General features: G+C 52.5%; 1 protein-coding gene across 1 annotated transcript; it reads right to left on the bottom strand.

Moving 5' to 3' along the window:
- Nucleotides 1-679: 679 nt before the first annotated feature.
- On the bottom strand, nucleotides 680-6,492 carry Wfikkn2 (WAP, follistatin/kazal, immunoglobulin, kunitz and netrin domain containing 2). The gene is made up of 2 exons (XM_059269624.1): nucleotides 5,590-6,492; nucleotides 680-3,435 (listed from the first exon to the last, which is right to left on the bottom strand). Exons 1-2 carry the CDS (start codon nucleotides 5,785-5,787, stop codon nucleotides 1,915-1,917), a joined length of 1,719 nt encoding a protein of 572 aa, XP_059125607.1. The 5' UTR covers nucleotides 5,788-6,492; the 3' UTR covers nucleotides 680-1,914.
- Nucleotides 6,493-19,947: the final 13,455 nt, after the last annotated feature.

Raw genomic sequence — 19,947 nt, forward strand, 5'->3', positions numbered from 1 at the left:
GCTCCTTGCGCCCTCTTCAAGCCTGGGCTGGACCTGGCCTGGATTCCTCCTTTGGGTATGGCCCTGGCATCCCCAGGGAACTGCAAGAGAGAGGTGTCTCTTTTGAGGGCCAGATAGGCTATGGGTTCCAGACACTTGACGGGGTTATGGGGAACAGCAGTAAGTCTGCCTGGAACCAAATGCACTGAATGCCAGCGTCAGCATTGTCAGAACTCAGCAGGCTCCCTGAAGACACTGGAGACCAGGCCTCAGCCGGAAGTCTAGAAGTCATAGCTGAGCAGCACCCTCCCCACGCCCCACCCCCACTCTCCGCTCTTGTTTTTCCCACCTTCTCCACAGTATCAGAGGTGGGATCTTTTCTATGGCCCTGATCCCCCACTGTCCCTACAGAGCACTTCAGACTGCACATCAGGGCCCTAGGCCTCTCTGCCTCTGACTATGGACAAGTCACTCTGCCTTCCTGGTTCAGTTTTCTCCTACTTAGTTCATAGACCTCTGCTGAGCACCACAGCTAAGGAGCCTCATATATCATAGGGGACCTGAAAATCTACTGTGTCCCTCTACTGCCCAAATTCGGTCCCACTGATGAGACTTCCCTGCTAAGAGGTTGCCAGAACCAATGATGTGATTTACAGACCCTTCCTTGCCTTCCCAAAAGAGTCACACATGTAGAACAGTAGACACTATGAATTTTTATTTAGTATCATCCTCCTCCTATTTGAGGAAGACATTAGGGCATCCCACAATGCCTCCTTTGGAGGGATCTGGACAGAATGAAGGGCTGAAGAGGGAGCAGGACAGATGCAGAGATGATAGAGGCGTTCCAAATCCTCTACCCAGTGCCTGTGTGGCTGGGACCAGAAAAAACAAGTGATCTCAGAGCTGCCATCTCCAAAAGGCCCCTCCCAGGCCCCACCTAGATGGTTCCTCCCTCCTGATCCATGCAGACACCCATACTCACCACCAGATGGCAGCATCGAGCAAGAGTCCTTCTCTCTGGGCCCGCCTCCACTCTGATTCCCGGGCCCCTCCCCCCTTTGGTCTACCTTACTTCTCCTGCTACCCAAACAGATCCTGGAGCTTCTCCAAGGAAGCCCATGGCATATGAAAGCACACCATCCATCAGATGGAAGTGGCTGACTGCTGCCAGTCACTCACCGGCTCCTGGGGGAGCTTAGGATCAGGACTTTGTGTTTTGGCTCTGCTAGAGGAGCTGAGCCATTCTCTATTGGTCCTAGCACCTGGCACCCAGGAAGTGTCCACTGAGCCGAAATGAACAGAAGCAAACCAACAAACCAAGGCAGCCCAGGAGAGAAAACATGAAGTTTTGCTGGTGGGGTGACCTCAGGGACACAAACTGATGCCACCAAAGGCAGCCGCCGTCCCTGCAACCTCCGTTAGAATCGGTTACATCCTGGATTGGACGGTCCTCTGGCTTCCCACTGCCCTTAATGAGAGGCAGTCTCTGCTTACGGTGGTGCAGGAGGCAGTGGGAAGGTTATCTTAAGCAATCCTTGGATTCTCTTATCTCTTCCCACACACCCCTTGTGCAAGCTAAACCATTTAACAAGGTAGATGCCATCTCTTTCTGACCCCTGGCTAGGAGACTGGGCAGAGGGACCTGGGTCAGCAAAGGGGGTGGGGTGGGACTACCTGAGGGGACACCTCACGGGAAATAACTTACATGTGTCTTTTCTTCACCTTTTGCCAACTTCCTTCCCAGCTAAAAAAAAGATATGAACCTTCTATTTAACCCAACGAACAGAGATCCTTTTCAGACCTATGATGGCTCTCTTCCCACATGTTAGCTGAGGTTTCCCCCACTGGCCGTGGCTGCCTAATCTGATCTCACCCAGTGGCTGACTGAGGGCAGGGGGTGGGTGGGTGGAGGAGGGTCAGGGTAGATGGCCAGCTTCAGCGCAAGCCCAGAAAGTCCTTGAGGACGTCACAGGTTTTCTTGTGCATGACCTCACGAAGCTTCCTGACCCGCCGGGTGCTCGACGCGCCCACAAAACTGTCAGGTCTCAGCATGGCCATGCCACCCTCCACCTCCCCCATGATGATGAGCGGCGTCTCGCTCACTGTCACATTGGGGCAAGGGCAGGCCCAGTCTACGTGAAGCAGAGTGACTTCCAGCGGCTCCCGGCCCAGAAACTTGAGGCCCATCTTCTCGTCTTTTAGGACCTCATCCACGGTCACCAGGGCACGGCCTGAGTCGGGCTCCTCGGTCAGCTCGGAGACCCTGCCCAGGATGACGAAGTCACTTCGACAGAAGCTGGTGACGAGCTTCTGCCGAGGCTTGCAGGCCCGGCAGTGCTGGTTGCCCCTCGGGAACGGACACGACTCCTCGCAGGCCTCGCGGCTTTCAAAGTTGTTGCCGTTGCCCTCGCAGCCACCGTAGACGAAGGACTGGCAGAGGCCGGTCTGGCTGTTGTAGGCCCAGCGTGGCACATAGGCTTTGCAGGGCCCCTGCAGGGCGGGCAGGCTGCACGTGGCCAGAGGCCCGCTCATACAAGCCAGCATGCAGGCCTCATAGGTCTCAAAGTGGTTGAGATTGCGGTGGCAGTGGCCGAAGGTAAACGTGAGGCAGTTGTTAGCCTGGGCATCGAAGTGCCAGCGCGTCTGCTCCTCTCCACAGTCCTCACTGTCCGGGGGCTTTAGGCACTCGGTTACTGGGAAAGCCGTGCTGTTGAGACTGCTCTCTGAGGTGGCCCTTGCCTGACCCCCCCTGACCACTGACAATGGGAAGTCAGCCCTTAGGACTCCAGCAGCATTCTGAGCTGTACAGGTGTATATGCCAGCATCTTGGGGCTGGGCATTGTAGATGACCAGCTGGGCAATGTTGGTGACCACCACGTTACCACGCACGTGGTTGGGCCTCATGACCACATTCTCTCTATCCTCCAGCTGTTTCTCCCAAGTGAGCTCGGGCCGGGGCCGGCCCACCACATCACAGAGGAAACTCACGGTCTCACCCACGGTGACTGATTGATGGACAGGATGGTTGAGCAGGGCCGGGGCTGCCATGTCCAGCCCCAGAGTCTCCGGAGAGGCCGTGGTAGGATGTGCAGTGGTCTCAGGCGGTGGAGGGCTGGTGTTGGGCCAGGTAAAGTGATAGCGGCAGGTGACCACGGCCAGGGAGATGCCCTTGGAGCAGGCCTCGGCGTCCATGTAGCAGCGGTTGTAATAGGTGAGGCCGTCAGAGGCACAGGTGAAGCTGGGCTCCTTCTCACAGCGATCTTTGCACTTGCACACGGGCTGTCCATCCCAGATGTCACACTCAGAGCCCTGCTGCAGACACATGAAGTGATCACACGTGGCCTCCTTGGGCATACCCACAGGGCCCTTCCTCCCTTTCACATCCATGTAGCGGGCTGCCACACAGCTCTTGGTCCCACACACATTGGGGCAGCACTTCTCATAGGTCTCACATTCCTGAAAGAGCCAGAGAGAGAGAGAGAGTTGTGAACAGAGGCAGAGATGACACTCAAGCCACAGAGGTGAGGGGTGGTACAAAAGGGCTCCGGGCCCTTTGGTGGCCTAGATGAAGCAGCATGAGGATAACTTTTTCTCTTTCTTCCACCGAGGGGAGGATGTGTTGGCTAACTTGAAGAGGCTGCATCTTGGACTCATGTTCAAGGCTAGTCACACCCATCTTTCCCCTGAAAGACCCCCAACACACACTGAACCGGGGATATCAGAGAACCCTGGGGACCAGAAAAGAAAAAAAAAAACAGTCCCCCTGTGTGGTATGAGCAAAGACTTGCTAGTCTGTAATCCTCTCTGACTTCTGTGGAGTCATGTAAGGCTTTGCTTTAATTCTTCAAAATTAGCACACGCCACCAGGGCTGACACAAACAAGGGTTGCATGTGGTGCTTTGCACAATGTCACACCTTGTGGCCGGGCTGCTGGCTGGGCTGCTAATCCTCCACCAGGTAGTGGCTGTGTGAAGCAGTCCCCACCACACTGGCCTCTTGTCCTTCCCACTTTGATCCCAGCCTTTCTGACATTCCACATGAGCTAAGAGGGGGGAAGTCCGTCCCCCCCCCCCCCCCCCCCCGGCTGTGTGGAGCTGCAGCTTGACTGTTTCTCCCCCTTTTGGCTTAGAATAAGGACTTTGTTTTGAGGCCCTTGTTTGGCATAGGCTTCTGGGCCACAACAGGGGATGCTTGGAAATGGAGATGGGTCCTATCCAGAGCTGAGGTTCAAGGGAGAGAGAGCTTGAGAATGGAGGGTGGACGGGGACAGAGCAACCTGTGAACAGGAAAGCCTGTTCCTTGGCCTGAGGGCTATTCCATTCCAATGTGGAATGTAGGCAGTTCCCCCAGGATCCAGAGGTCCAGGAGTGGCTGGACACTCAGAAACCAGAACCCTCAGGGCTCTGGTGAAGGGACCTTAGAGGAAATACTTAGAATACTTTCACTGAAGGATTTACAATGTCCCCATGGGCTACCTGGATCCTTAGCTGCACTCAGGTGCCTTCTCCAGACAGCATACAAAACCAGCCAGAGTTGCACGACCCTAAGTGCCACCTGACCTCAGGCTAGCCAGTGTCAGTGAAAAAGATTCTCCAAAGGTAGTCATTGGATGGCATGTGCCCTATGGATGAGAGAATTGTCATCTTTCCTGTCCTGTTTCCTCAGTACCACCGCTGGGTACTGGAGTACCTCCCTTGAGAAGCCTGAGAATGGCCTCCAGGGAACATGAGGCAGAAGCCACTCTCTCCATGGAAACCCCACGCTTTCCCAGGGTGACCAGCGACTTCCAGCAGCACTGGAGCCTCCCGCGTTATTTGATGATGCCTAACCCAGACCCGAAGTCGTGGAGACTCTGGGCCACCCTCAGAGATGGCCAGGCAGGAAGAGGCCACACCCAGGGCAGCCATGGGTACTATGGTAAACCTAAGGACTTTTCTCCCAGCAGGACTGGATAAGGATGGCCCCTGGAAGAACCTACCTGGCAGCCAGGGAAGAACCATCTGGAAGTGGCCCTTGCCAACCGACTGCAGCATCCAGGAGGGAGGGCCATATGGAAACACTGAAGAGCCCAACAGGTGGGAACTCAGTCCACTTTCCTCCCAGGACGCTTAGAGCATTTACACAGATTAGTTCCCACTCAAACGGCCCAGCAGCCTCATCGCTGTGTGGCCGAGTCCAATCCTGGGAAAGGGCCTGGAAACCAGGCCTAACTAGCTGCGAACACCACATCAGGCAGGCAGGCTTCCCAGCCAACCTGGCTATGGCATCACTCCTGTGGGTACCCATTCTCTCACCCGTGAGCGGGCCACTGAACATCTGGCAGGCTGTTGTGTTATCCCAATACATGCTATGTGCCCAGTGTGGTGCTGGCCCAACGCAGCCCTCCACAAACCCAAAGAGGAATGCTCCAGGATGGATTTGGGTACCACGCCCTCTTCCAGGCCTCAGCTGTATAGAGGCAGGCACCAGGCCCTGTTTGTCTCTAGGTGGGCAGGGTCTGTGTTCCTTCACGGTCCCGGAGGCACTCCCGAGTCGTCCCCATGTCATAGCTCCCACACCGTCACAGACCCACTCACATGGTCCATCTTAGGCTTCAGGGGTCCCACTCACCTGGTCAGTTTCACACTCTCGCTTGCAGGTGCTCTGGGCATCCACCCAAAGGTTGGGGTTCATGTCGTTGGGGCAGATGCCCGCATGGGAATATCGGATGGGTGGCAGTGTTAAGCCTCGAAGGGGTGCCCCCAGGAGCAGCAGCAACAGCAGCCCCCAGTGGAACCAGAACCGATGACGACGCCCCGGGGCCCACATGGTGCGGTCTGCAGCGGCCAGAGGGCCTCCGTGTGACGACACCAAGGGCTGAGGCCCGCCAGGGCCCTTCTTCTCCAGGGCTGGCAATACCTGCCCTCTTCACCCCAGCAAGTCTCCTTGCTGAGGCTGCTTGCTGGCGTCAGGCTGCTGTGACTGCCTCCACCAAGCGCAGCCTGCTGAGCCGTGAGGCTTCAGATGAAAGAAAGGTCTTTGGAAGGAAACTCCGTCCCCCCCACACCCCAACCCCGGGTGCTAGGGAGAGGAACACAGCAGGGGCTCGAGCCTGGATTTATATCCTGGGCGCACCACCCGAGTGGGAGCGAGCTAACCTGATGTCTGTCAGAGGCAGGCTGCTGGCGCCTCTGTCCCGTGGCTGATCACAGACGTATTGCAGAAGGGGGGAAAAGCTGGAAGCAGTTTAGGCAGCGGTCTCTGGCACGGTGGGACACCTGCTTGTTCTTGACTCCAGGAGGCCTTTAACCCCTTCCAGGGACAGAAATGGCATGTGCTTTGGGGGGGGGGGGGGAGCTGGCCCCAGGACACGCACGCTCACTGTGAGGCAGGTTTGTTTCCCTTTCCCCACCTCCTTGGGGCCAGGCCCCCTCCTCCCCTCAGCCACCTCTGAAGAACACACAATCGCTTCTTACGAGGAGGGACCTGAGCCGCTGTGTTAGCGTCCCCCAGCTCGATAGTACATTTGAGAGCAAATGACGTGGAAAAACAAGTTCACGGCCATTCAAGGGCGGGCCCAAGCAGCAGCCAGCGCTGTGCTGTGTAAGCTGACTCCCACCCCGGGCACCAGGTCCCCTTGTGGGGGGTATGCACACGGACAGCACCACATCCCTGTGTTACGGGTTACCGGCAGTCCACGTCTTAAGTTCCAACTTCGGTGAATTCCCCCAAAATCATTCCAGAGAGACATACCAGATATGGTCTGGCTCCCCCGGGGCTGCTGGGACGGATCACATTCCTCGCTCCTCTCTCTACACACACTTGTGGAGTCCAAGAAACTGGTGCAGCCCCAGTGTCCCAGGACTTCACTACCCCACCACCGAGCTGCCCTCACCGGTGGCCACAGTGGCCATTGCTTAGTGAGCCCTTGGGTGCCAGGCGCTCTGGACATGTGGCTCTACTTCCTTCACCACACAGAGTGAAAGGCTTCTGGTGGAATTTGTCCAGGGTCCTGGGAAGCACCAGTCACACCAGTTCCTCCTTACACACTCCAGACTCTCTAAGGCATCGTTTCATCTGCAAACTGTGCATCCAGTCTGGATGTAAGCGAAGGATGCACAGTGAAGCTGAGCAACTCGCCCTGCGTCACACAGCTCCACTAACACAGGAGGTAAGGGCAGCAGCTTGCCAGGGGGTGAGCAGGGCCTTTTAAAGCCACCCCTCCCCCATCCATCTGCCAGAACTGCTGTCAAGGTACAACCTAAAGTCTGGTTTTTGCAGAACGGTCAAGAAGTTTTCGAAAACCAAGGGTTGTATTTGTGGAAGGCCTGAGAAGAGAGCCATTAAGTGGCCAGGAGGTTAGAAACAGTTTCTATCCCAGTAGCTTGAGGGCATCTTGGTCATTACATGTTTGGAGTGATGGGGAAAGTAAAACATGAAAAAAACAGAGGTGCCTTTGTAAGGATAAGCCAACAAGAGTTGGGGGGTAGACTGAGCTGCAGTGGTAGAGAACGAGGAAGTGGCTAGGGGGGGGGTCCAAGGCCCTCCGCTGCACTCCTGATACACTTTAACAACCACGACTCCCCACTCCAGCGGACTGTGAAGAAAATCACCTGCGAGATCATCCCCTCTAGATTCTCCCTCTCCCTAGCATCTCCTCCTCTGAGCCAATCCCTTCTCATTGCATGGGTCTAACTAAGCTCCGTCTTCTCTGCCAACGTCAAAGCGCTGGTAAAAGGTGTCAGGCCTTGATCGGCTAAGTTATCCGAACAAACCTCCCTCGGAGGAGGCCCATTCCAGTAATGAAGACGGACAGCAGGCGAGGCGGCTGCTTGGAATTCCCTGTAATTTCATAAGCCGTGTTCCTGCTGCTCGAAGCAGGAGCCCCCACACAGCCCTGCCCTGGCTGTGGCTCGCTCAGCTTCCTGCGATACCACAAAAGGAAAGAGACAGTTTCTAAGCAGCACTTAGAGGACATGGTGTCGCAAGCCATTACGCCAGGACAAGCATCTGAAGGGAGGATGCTGGACGTCTGAGGGGTCTGCTGAGGCCATGAGAGGAATGGGAGAGACATTTGGCCCTGTTTTCAGGGTTGGTGGGAAAAGCCTCTCACCCATTTTTCACTGGTGACCCTCATTGCCGCCCCAGGAGACACCTGTACAGGAGAGGAAGCTGAACAGGAAAGTCAGGCTGGGCTTGCCAAGTAGTCCCCCAGCCAGGGGAAGCCTGGCCCGAGCCCTCCCTTGCTGTGTGACCTACACCTGCATCCCTGCAAGGTTGCCAGCCCTGCTGAGGCCTCCCCGGCCTCGGCCTCGGCCCTGAAGTTGTTTCTAAGCTATTCTGAAGTCCCTCCTTTAGCGCCCCACCACCCCAAGCCTCTCTGTGACTCCCTCACACCCGAGGAGGAAGGAGGTTCCACTGTGCACCAAGCTCCTCACTGGGAATAGATGATGGGCTGAGCTGCTAGGCAGAGGCCTGGCCTCTGGGTGTCTCCTGGCTGTCGCTCTTTCCCAAGGATATGGGATGCCACTTAGTTTCCCAACCCCTGAGTGTGAGGGGCGAGAGTGAGTGCTGGGCTCCGGTTGGCCTCAGAGAGGCCTTTCCACTGCTACGCCTCAGGGTGAGCTCAGGACCTGCTCTTGGGTACTGCGGATAGCAGGAGGTCACCCTGACTCTGTCAGTGAACTCTGGGTGACCCGTGACCTCAGGTTCACCCTGAGTTTCCTGAGCAAGTGGGGTCTTGACAGGACAACACAGCTGACACTCTTGCCCAAATTAGCCAGCCCCACCTCACCCTGCAGCAGCAGCAGCAGCAGCAGCAGCACACACCGCTGCAGGCAACCCAAAGCCCCGAGGAACCTCGCAGGCACCATGCTCATACACAAGTGGAAGCTCTTACCTCTCATCGTGTCTGCTCCCTCTTTGCCCATCCCCTCTCTCTCCTCAAACGGTTCTTAAAGCACCTACTATGTGCTGGGTTCTGCACACACAGAAATCTACGACGGTACGTTCTGTTTGCACCAGAAACCAAGCGTGTCAAAACGATGATGATGATGATAAGCTCAGGGAATATGGGGTGGGGGCGGGGTGGTCCTCACCCCTGCTGAGGGGTAGGGCAGAAGGGGCTGGGCTTGGGGTTTATGCTCCAGGATGACATGGGTAGGGCTTGAGACTGAGCAGCAGTCTACAGGAGGAAAGAAGGCATTTTCCTACACCTCTCCCAGAGGCCTGGCCCACAGCGCTGGCCTCCTCAGCCAAGGCCCTCCCTTTGTGGGGCCCAGGCTCCAGGAAGGGGAGATGAGGGCAGCTCAGCAGGTTTAGGAGGGGTGGGGGTGGGAGCTGCCCTGCTCCTTTCAAAAGACAACCCAAGCAAAGACAGACCAGCAGCTTACTCCGCTCCACCCTGCCTAGGCTCTAGGTAGGGAGGGTATCTACACTGTCCCACGTGGGAAGCCAGTCTCAGGGAACCCCCCAGCCCTGTGTTTGGGAGGACTCGGGGAGCAGGAATGGGATACAGAGAAGACGCTGTCCTCCATGAGGTGTTCAGATGGACAGCCCAGGCCACCTCAGCGAAAGACTCATTACCCAGCTGGGGACCCCCTGCCAGAGCGGCCTCAGGCCTGGCTTACATTACAAGGCTACATGAGCTCTTCCCTCCAAGTGAGGCTGCACAGAGCCTTGGAATAATTATGGGGCCTCAGCAGATGGTGGAGGCGGATGGGGGAGGCCTTCAGCTGTGGGACACGTGACCCACCCGCATCTGTGTGGAACAGGACCTGGGAGTGTCCGGGCTGAGCTGATGGTGGTAGGGGGTTGGCACTGAGTCAAGATGAGGAATTATGGGCTTGGGAGGGGTGGGGCATGGTCCAGGGAGGCCTGGTGCTGTTGACAGAGCCCCTGGACACTGGAAGGATCAGTGTGTGTCCTGAAGCACGGAGGCGCACCCCAGGCACCCAGGGCTGGGTGGCCTTGAGAGCTTGCATGTCCTGGAGGGGTTTAGCTCAGGCCCTGCCCCTCTGCGGTTCTTGGGCCCGGCAATGTGCACAGAGTGGAGATCAGGTGTCACTCAAGGGAGGACCACCTCTAGTTCCCCATCTGAGGCCCCTTCAGCTCCTGCCTCTGTGATCCATGTCCTGATTCCTCCAGATTTGCACTCATGGAATCGGCTTCAAAAAGCCCCGTGAAGCCCTCAGCCAAGACAAACAAGGGGCGGGCGGGCCTGAAGGTGTCTGCTCCTGACTCTTGTCTGCCTGAGGAAATAGAGTTCCAGCTTTCCCACGCCTCAGGGGTCAGGAAGGACACTGCATGAGGAGCCTGGCCTCCCTCCCATTTAGGCTCCCACCCACCCATCTTAAGAGCTCCCCTGGACCATCATGGGGACCATGGTCCTCACTTCTGCCTTGTTCTTGCTTCTTGCTCATTGAGATGGCCTCAGGCCTGGGGATTGGTTCCCTGACACTCCCAGGCTGTGCAGCAAAGGGGCTCACGTTCTCCAAAGCCATCTGTACCCATGAAATGCATCTCATCATCAGTGCACCCTGCTTTCTGTGCACCTGGACGTGGACATGGTGTAGAGGAGGCCGAGCCAGGATAAGAAGCGGTTCTTCCCCCCACCACTGACTACTGTTGCAAGATTCTGGATTAACAATAGTCCCTGCACGTTGAGGATGGAGACAAAAACATTCAGTGTGGACCACCGGGAACTAACTATGTCTCAGTTTACACCGGCATAACCATTTTCTCCCTCACCCCCACCCCCAGCAGCCGCTCTCTTCAGTCAGCTCTTTCAAAGCATCACACAGCTCTTCCCCTCCGGCCTCGCATAAACCTTGTCCTCTGGCAGGGACCATTATCCCCTAGACAGCAGCTTTCTGGCCCATCTCAGAATCCATACCAGAAAGGAAGCTCTCCTAATCCCCGCGCACCAGGAAAGCAACAGCCCGACCCATGCCCGGTATAGTTTGTAAATAACGGCGCAAAGCCAAGCAGAACGACAGCTTTACAAAGTCACCTGTTCGGTGGAGTTGGGTTGAAGGGCGACCCTCAAAAGTACCTCCACATCCCAACGCCAGAACCTGGGAATGTAACCATATTTGGGGAAAAGGCCTTTGCCGCCATTAAGGATCTTGAAACAAGATTATCCTGGGAGGAACCTACACCCGATGGCAAGCGTTTGCACAGGACCCGGGAACACAGGAAACAGGAGGGATAGGGCCACCAACTCGGGGAACCCACAGCCAAATGGAGAGGCCAAGAGTTGTCACCCAGAGCTTCAGAGGGAGCGAGGGCCTGCAGACATTTTCATCTCGGCTCTCTGGCCGTTGGAACTGTGACGAGGCAGGCTTTGCGTCCTAAACTGCCAAGTATGTGGTGCATTGTTCCGATGGCCCACTAAACAAACACACCTGTCTGCAGCCCTTCAAGGGCCTTTCTGGTGCTGGTTAAAAGGCACAGCAGGACCCGCCTTTTCGGTCCCTCCAGCTTCTGCTCAGCAAATTGCTTCACTGCAGCGTGTTCTCTCTCTCTTTTTTTTAAAACAGGTTTTTATTCCCCCCTCTGCTTTTGTTCTCATCCAGCCAGGAGCCATAACTTCATTAATAACAGAAGGAACACAAACTTCACACCAAGCTTCAGCTGCCCTTTGGAAACACCAATAAATAACGAGGTCCTCGTTTTCAGGTGGCTCCGTCGCTCACATCAACCCGGCACGCACGTCATTTCTCCGCACACGGCCCGTTCTGTGTCTTTAACTCTCGCTTCTGAACCCTCAGCCCCTCCTCTCCTCTCTCCTCCTGTGCAGCTGGAGTCTGCATGTTTTCTTGAATGTCTTAGACAGCTTCACCTTGAACTTGGAATTTCTCAGCAGGGACGGACTGTGCCTGCCAACACAAGTCCTCAATCTTGAGTCCCCCACAAATGACGTCAGGATCCAAAGTTGAGCCTTTGCAGACATTCGGTTTGAAGACAATGACAATATTGCTACATGGTAGTCCTAGTCCCTCCTGTGACAGTCAAAGACCCAGTTTGGACACAGTTTCCCACCCTCCTTTCCATTCCAATTCTCCTTTGCTTTTCTGACTGGCTCTTTTTCATTGACTGAGACAGGGTCTCTCCATGCAGTCTAGGCTGGCCTGGAACTTGTGATCTTTCTGCCTCAGCTTTTTGAGTGCCGGGTGTGCCCCACCATGCCCAGCTAGGTTTGGCTCACTCTTGATCTTGCATTCTCTCCCTCCCCCTCCCCTTCCTTCCTCTTCCTCCCTTCCCTTCTCTCACTTTTATACAAGGTCTGTCTATAAAGCCCAGGCTGGACTGGAACCCTCTGTTTGGCCCAGAATTACAGATGTGAATGAATCACCTGGCCTGGCGTATGGCTCTTTTTTAAATGTTATGATGGCATTGTTTTATTCTTTAATGGAAACTGATGGTCAGTTTTATCTTTAATAAATTATTATTGTGTGCCTGAGCATGTGTGCATATGATGTGTGTGTGTGAGCAGGGCACACATGTGGAAGTCTTTGGGAGTCAATTCTCTCTCCTTCTAGTGTAGGTTAAGGGGTTGAATTCAGACCACCTGGTTTGCCCACCAAACACTTTGACCACTAAGCTATCTCACTCTCCCAGTCAGGATGGTTCTAGAAACTTTTCAGGAAGCAGGCACTGAAGGGAAAGCAAACTGAATAGAGTCCATCTGTGATCTGTGTTCCTCAGGGGAAGAAAATGCAGCACATCATAAGAAATACATTTTGGGTGTCAGCAAGGTGGTCCCATGAGGAAGGCATTTGCCATGGACGCCTGATGCCTTGAGTTGGATTTCTGGAACCTATTTAAAGGTAGAAGGAGAAAACCGGCAGCACAGGTCTGTCCTCTGACCTCACATGTGTGCTGTAGCAATGCTCCACCTAACTATTTACACACACACTAATAAATAAATAAATATTTTAAAAAGAAATATATCCAGGCAGTGGTGGCACACATCTTTAATCCCAGTACTCAGGAGGCAGAGGCAGGCAGATCTCCAAGAATTTGAGGCCAGCCTGGTCTACAGAGTGAGTTCCAGGACAGCCAAGATGACACAGAGAAACCCTGTCTTGAAAAACCAAAATAAGTACACAAATAATAAAAAATAAATACATTTTTCAAGCTGGGCATTATGGCTCACAACTATAATCCCAGCACTTTGGAGTCTGAGGCAGGAGAGCTGTCATGGGTTTGAGGCCATTCTGGCCTACATGGTGAATTCTAGGCCAACCCGAACTATACAGTGAGATCCTATCTCAAATCATCCTTCCAACTCTTAAAAAAGGAGGGAGGAAGAGAAATGTATTTTTCGTGGTGACTCCACGCATGTGTTCATGTCAATAGTTTTCGTAGAAGTTTTACCCAAGGTGGGCATGGGGTGTTAACTGTAGCACTGGGGAGGCAGAGGCAGCAGATCTCCATGGGTCTGAGGTCAAACTGCTCTACATAGGTCAGACAGTCAAGGCTACATCAAAACACACACACACACACACACACACACACACACACACACACATACATACACACACACACACACACACACACACACACACACATACATACACACACACACACACACACACACACACACACACACAAAACCAAACAAAAAGGTCTCACACACAATAGAGTCTCGAGTGTTCCAAAATCTTAGGACCACTTGATCATTTTCTTTATTGTGTCCATCAGAAGGCTCAATGTTGCCAGATGCAAGATTAATACGTGAACTATTTGAAGCTGAAATTAATCAACGTGGGTCAGCAACGTGGCTGGCTCCCTGGGTGGCAAAGCACTTGCCACACAAGTCTAACGACCTGAGTTCAGTCCCCAGAAGCCACATAAAGATGGAAAGAGAGGACTGACCCCTAAAAGCTTCCTTTGACCTACACACACACACACACACACACACACACACACACACACACACACCATGACACATGAAATAGGAAGAAAACTTCACAGAAGAAATTAAACAGCAAACCCAACTACAGTAACATTAAACAGTGAAATACCAAGGTGGGAAGGGCGGTGCATCCCTCAGTCCCAGCACTTGGGAAGTAATGGCCAGAGACTCAGAGGCTCAAAGTCAACCTCAGCTACACAGCAATTCAAGAGACCAGCTGAGGCCGGGTGGTGGTGGCGCACGCCTTTAATCCCAGCACTCGGGAGGCAGAGGCAGGCGGATCTCTGTGAGTTCGAGGCCAGCCTGAGCTACCAAGTGAGTCCCAGGAAAGGCGCAAAGCTACACAGAGAAACCCTGTCTCGAAAAAACCAAAAAAAAAAAAAAAAAAAAAACCAAAAAAAAAAAAAAAAAAGAGACCAGCTGAGACTGCATGAGATCCTGTCTAAAAAACAAGAGGGTGTGGGTGGTTAGGAAGGAAGAAAGAAAAGGGGAGGGGGAGAGGATGAAGGAAGCAAATGAAAGAGGAAGTGTGATTGAGACCCTTAGGTGCTATGATTTGGGTGTGGTTTGTCCCCAAAGGTTCTTTGCAGGAGAGCTGGGCCCAGTGAGGCAAAATCGAGAGGTAGTGGGATCTTTAGGACATGGGTCCTGTGGAGGGTGCCTGGGCCTTTAGGGGCGTCACACTCAGAAAGGATTGATACCCCTCTCATGGAGCGAATTGCTACATTAGAACAAGGCTGACCTTCAGGTCTTTTTCTGTCTTCATGTATGTCTTCGTTAAGGTTTCTATTGTTGTGAAGACACACCATGACCACAGCAGCTCTTATAAAGGAAAGCATTTAATTGGGATGGCTTGTTCACAATTCAGAGGTTTAGTCCATTATCATCATGGCAGGAAGCAAAGCAGCATGCAGGCAGACACAGTGCTGGAGAAGGAGCTGAGAGTTCTTACATCTTGATCCCACAGGCAAAAGGAAGTGATTTGCCTCACTGGGTGTGGCTTGAGCATATATGAGACCTCAAAGCCCACCCTCCACAGTGACACACTTCCTCCAACAAGACCACACCTACTCCAACAAGGCCACACCTCCTAATAGTGCCACTCACTTTAGGGACCATTTCCTTCCAAAACACCGAAATGTATCACCTGTACTTTCTCTCTCTTGCACCTATTCCCACCATGATGCTACCTGCCTGACATGGAGGGACCCTCACTGGAGGCAGAACAGACAGGACAGCCCCGTTTTAGACTTCCAGCTCCTAAAACTATGAAATAAATAAGCTATTTGCATCACACCCACAGCCAAGAGGAGAAAGAAGTAAAGGAACATGTGCTCACTTGCTCGTTCATTCTCACCCACTAAGGACCTCCTGCCTTAGCAATGGTGCTGGCCTAGTAGCCAAGCAACACCCAAGCTTTACCTCACTCCTTCTGTGAGTCTGTGGATCTCCTCCTCATAGTCACAAATTTCAGTCACGAAAGTACCAAACTTCAAGTATTTTCTTAGAGCAACAAAAATTATCTACTACTTGAGGAATAAACATCAAAAGTATATTCAGGATCTACATGCAAAAAACTATACAACTGGGGACCTGAAAGATGGCTCTGTGGGTAAGATCACTGTCTGCTGTCCTGGAAGACCCAGGTTCAATTCCCAGCACCCACATAGTGGCTCACAACTATCTGTAACTCCAGTTCTAATATCTTCTTCTGGCCTCCTTAGGCACCAGGCATGCACGCGGTACGAAAACATACAGGCAGGCAAAACACTCACAACACAGAAAAGAAAATAAAAACAAAAACATTTTTCAAAGGAAGCTACAAACTGTGATGAAAGAAAGCAAAGAAATGCTAAAGAGGTTCTCTGTGATATAAACTGGACGACAATGTTGTTAAAGCAGTAATTCTTCTCGATGTCATCTACTGAGTCAACCAAGTCCCAGAAAACCATGTTGTGATACCAACAGAATGATTCTGAAGTTGACGTGGAAAGGAAAAGCCCACCCTAGAAACAGAACACTAGAAAATAACCTTCAATGAAAATAACCTTCAATACTTCATCTTAAGGCTTAAAATGGAGCTGCAGTGACCAAGACGACATAGTCCTGGTGAAAACTAGACACAGGTCAGTGGAATAGAACAGAGAGTCCAGACAGAGACCCAGACAAAGCCGGCTGATCTCTTTCAAAGGATCAAAAATAATGGAACAAAGAAGAAATAGCTTTGTCAACAGATGGTGTGGGGCCAATTGGACATCCACGTGCAAAATAAATAAATAAATCTAGACCAAATAAATATTATGCTTTTCCCAAAAACTAGTTAAAAATGTGCCAAAGAGCTAAATATAAAACATGCAACTATTCAAATTCTGGAGTCTAACATAAAAGGAAATTTAAATACTCTTGAGTTTGGCAATAAGATTTTAGACATAATACCCAAAACATGATCGGTGGAAGAAAACAATAATAAATGATTCCCGCCCTTTGAAAGACAGCATTAGGAGATGAAAAGAAGTCACCAATGGAGAAGAGGTCACCGTCCCTCAGTATCTGTGCCAGTTTTATTCCTGTGGCTGTGATAAAACACCCTGAGAAAAAGCAACTCAGAGCCAGTCAGAGGTGGCACTCACCGTTAATCCCTGAGAGGCAGAGGCAAGCAGATCTCTGTGAGTTCAAGGCCAGCCTGGTCTATAGAGTTAGTTCCAGGACAGCCAGAACTACACAAAGAAACCTTGTCTCGGAAAACCAAAAGAAAAAGAAAAAGAAACTCAGGGGAGCTTACAATTCCAAGTTATGCTCCACTGTGGAAAGGAAGTCGAGCCAGGAACTTCAAATAGCTATTTGCATCACATCCACAGTCCAGAGGAGGAAGAAAAGGGTGTACATGCACTCACCTGCTCGTCCACCCTCACCCACTCAGGACCTCCTGCCTCAGCAGTGGGGCTGGCTCAGCACCTAAGCCACACCCAGACTTCACCTCACTCCTTCTGTGAGTCTATTTACCTTCTCCTCATAGTCACAGAATGGCTACTGTCTCTCCAAGACTGTGGTGATAACATTGAAAGACAGGAAGAGCTTCAAGGAAGTACATAGCCTTCCTTGAAGTTCGGTTGAATTGATGGGACTAGTGTGGGCCTGGGAATGATGAGTAGAAGCACGGGTGCTCCTAGAAGGTGTTCATCATCTTCATGACCTTCTAATGCAAGTTGTTGCATGGGTGCTTGCAAGTAACTCCAAACTTGTCACTCCTCAAAGGGTCACTGCGGTGTGACAGGATGCATAGGATGAAGGTCATGATAAACGTTGCTTTACCCAGGATTCCTCCAACCTCGAGATTTGACCTCAAGTTAGACTTTCTAGCCTGTAAAGTGAGGAAGTTAGACCCAGGCTGGCAATGCTCCCTAGGGAAAGACCTTCAAGACATGGCCCAAGGCTTCCACTTCCGGTTCAACCAGGCTGCGTTCAAGATCATGGTGGCACATTCTTCGCTACCCCTTCCACAGAGAGATAAGCTGTGTTTTCCTTTGCACCGAGTCTGGCTGGGGTTGGCTTTGACAATAGAATGTGCCAGAAGTATGACTTCCCAGTCAGGCCTTAAAGGTCACAGTGTCTGTGTTTGTCCCTTTGTTTGTGAAGGCTCCTTTGAGGAAGCCTACACTATGTGAGAATTCCTCCATCCTTACCTCGGCACAAGGAAGGCCCAACCAGCCACTCAGAGAGCCTCAGAGGAGCATTACAGTACCAGACGAGAGTAGGCTTTTTCTCAGAACTTCCAGCCTAGCCCCAGCCACAACCTGAATGCAGAGTGAGTGTCACAGATAATCCCACACATGGCAAAAGACCAGCTCAGCGGAATACCACTCAAATCTTTCCTTCACAGGATCCCAAGAAAGTCACTATCATTGGGCCTCGTCAGTTAGAGAGAATGGTCAGGAGGAGCAGGGGAGAAGGAAGGGTGAGGAAGCCAGTCCAACTGATCAGCTTGGGGCGGAGTCAGGAGCTGACAAGAGTTCCCTGCAGGTGTAAGAGAGAACACGGGGGGGGGGGGGGGGGGGGGGGGGATGATGTTTCAAAGTTGGTGCCTTCGGCCACACTCCCTGCAGGGGCTGGGAGAGGGCTTGGTGGGAAGCGCCATCTGAGGCATGTTAGACCTCACCCAAGGCGATGCCGTGCTTGTAGGGAGGGTTAAGCGGTCAGCTCTTTGCTCCATGCATAAGCTTGAGGTGCTTTGCCCTCCCTGGCGCTGGGCAGATGTGAAACAGTGTGAGTCTCCATCTTCACGCGCTGGAAGTTGTATGGTTTACAGACATTCAGCAGATCCACGTGTGGACGGAACATTCTGGAAGGCTCTCGACAGCAATCTGTATTGCCCTTCCTGTCTGTTTTTCTACCTAGGAATGGTAGTAAGGTACCTGGAGTCAATTTTGAACATCCCACCAGCTCAGAATTCAGAGAAGAACATCGGCACGTGGATTCCTGCTTTGGGTTTGGGGCAGAGATCAGGGAGGTGTCTGGAGGAAGAAGCGCTGTTAACACTGAGACCAGAGGGACAGATCATAGCTGGACAGCAGGGAACCGTGTGTACAAAAGCTGAGAGGGGTGGAGGTGGCTGTGGCACAGATCATTTGAGAAACTTTGAGGTGGCCACTTTAAAAGGAATGTATCCCCACAAGTCCAAACGGGACTTAGATTGACCCAGGCCACCTTAAATCTGGGCCACACCTTCTAGTGGCATCCTATATAAAGGGCATGGAAGAAGAAAGCTTTTGCTGTTTGTCTGCTTGCTCTCACGCTCTCTGGCAAGTTCATCCCTTTGCTGGTGTTACAGAATCCCCTACTTCTTGGGGATTCTGACATGTACTGAAGACCAGCTGAGACATCCAGCCTCAAGGACCAAACAACTGCTGTTCTCTTAGACCTTCCGTTGGGAGACAGCCATTGTTGGAATAGTTGGACCACAGACTATATAAACCACTCTAATAAATCATTAATCATTTGATCATATTCATCTGATCAGTTCTGTTCCTCTAGGGAATCATCATTAATACAGGGCAAACAGGAGCTAATTCCCCCGGACACCACTGGAGAACATGATCCGGGAGTGACGGTGGCTGGGCCCTCAACGGTGAACCCTCATCAGGCTGGTGACTCCAGGTCTGCCACCATGTGGAAGAAGAGGGGAGAAAGAAGAGGGAACCTAGGGTGTGGGCTGAGGCCCCATGCACTTAAAGATGCATAGAGACCCCTGTATGTGCGGGAATGCTGTCGGCACTCACCTAGCAAGTCCATGCACCCTTGGACTCTGCTTCACCCTCTCCTCCCACCCCATTACACTGTCCTTCCTACATAAGGTCAACACTGTGCACCATGGGTGGGCCCCAGTCCTGCCTTCCATCCTCAGAACTCCATAGCATCAATCATACATTCTAGCCCCTCACCGCCTCCTCTTAGCTGGATCAGTTTCGTTAGCATTTGGATGCACTCTAGTCTCTCCCACCACAAACAAATCCCTAAATCACTCCCTGCAGCTTCTCCTTGCCTTCCAAGCCCATCTGTGTTCCCTTTCTCCCGTCCCAAATCCTCCCTAACTCTGACCAGCTCCCACACCATTCCACGTCTGTGTACAAAGCTTCTGCTACAGTCACAGGAGACCACTGCAGCCCCGACTACCGACCATCCTCACAGGAGACCACTGCAGCCCTGACTACCAACCATCCTCAGAGGGTGTGTGTGTGTGTGTGTGTGTGTGTGTGTGTGTGTGTGTGTGTGCATGTGTGTGTGTCCCGCCACCCAGACCTTGTCCATGGGGCTCCTTTCTTGCTCCCCCCCCACCTCCTGCCACAACCAGAGGCTCCACTAACATCTGCTGTATCTTAGAGTCAACAGGAAAAGTCATTAAAAAAATTAAAAATACAGCACCTGAGTGTCTTGCCCTCACCAATTAAATCAGGACCCAGAAGTGTTGGCCAGATGTGGCAGATCTAAGAATCCCCCAGATGAATCTTACATGTGGCCCACATTTTGAGCTGCTACCTTTAAAGTCACATGTACAGATCTTGAGACATCCA

Source organism: Peromyscus eremicus, chromosome 8a, assembly GCF_949786415.1.
Source record: "Peromyscus eremicus chromosome 8a, PerEre_H2_v1, whole genome shotgun sequence".
In the NCBI taxonomy this organism is placed as follows: domain Eukaryota; kingdom Metazoa; phylum Chordata; class Mammalia; order Rodentia; family Cricetidae; genus Peromyscus; species Peromyscus eremicus.

Coding starts and splice junctions, on each gene's coding strand:
- Wfikkn2 (XM_059269624.1), bottom strand. CDS start 5,787: ATGTGGGCCCCGGGGCGTCGTCATCGGTTCTGGTTCCACTGGGGGCTG. Junction 3,436..5,589: donor GAGAGTGTGAAACTGACCAG/GTGAGTGGGACC, acceptor TGGCTCTTTCAG/GAATGTGAGACCTATGAGAA.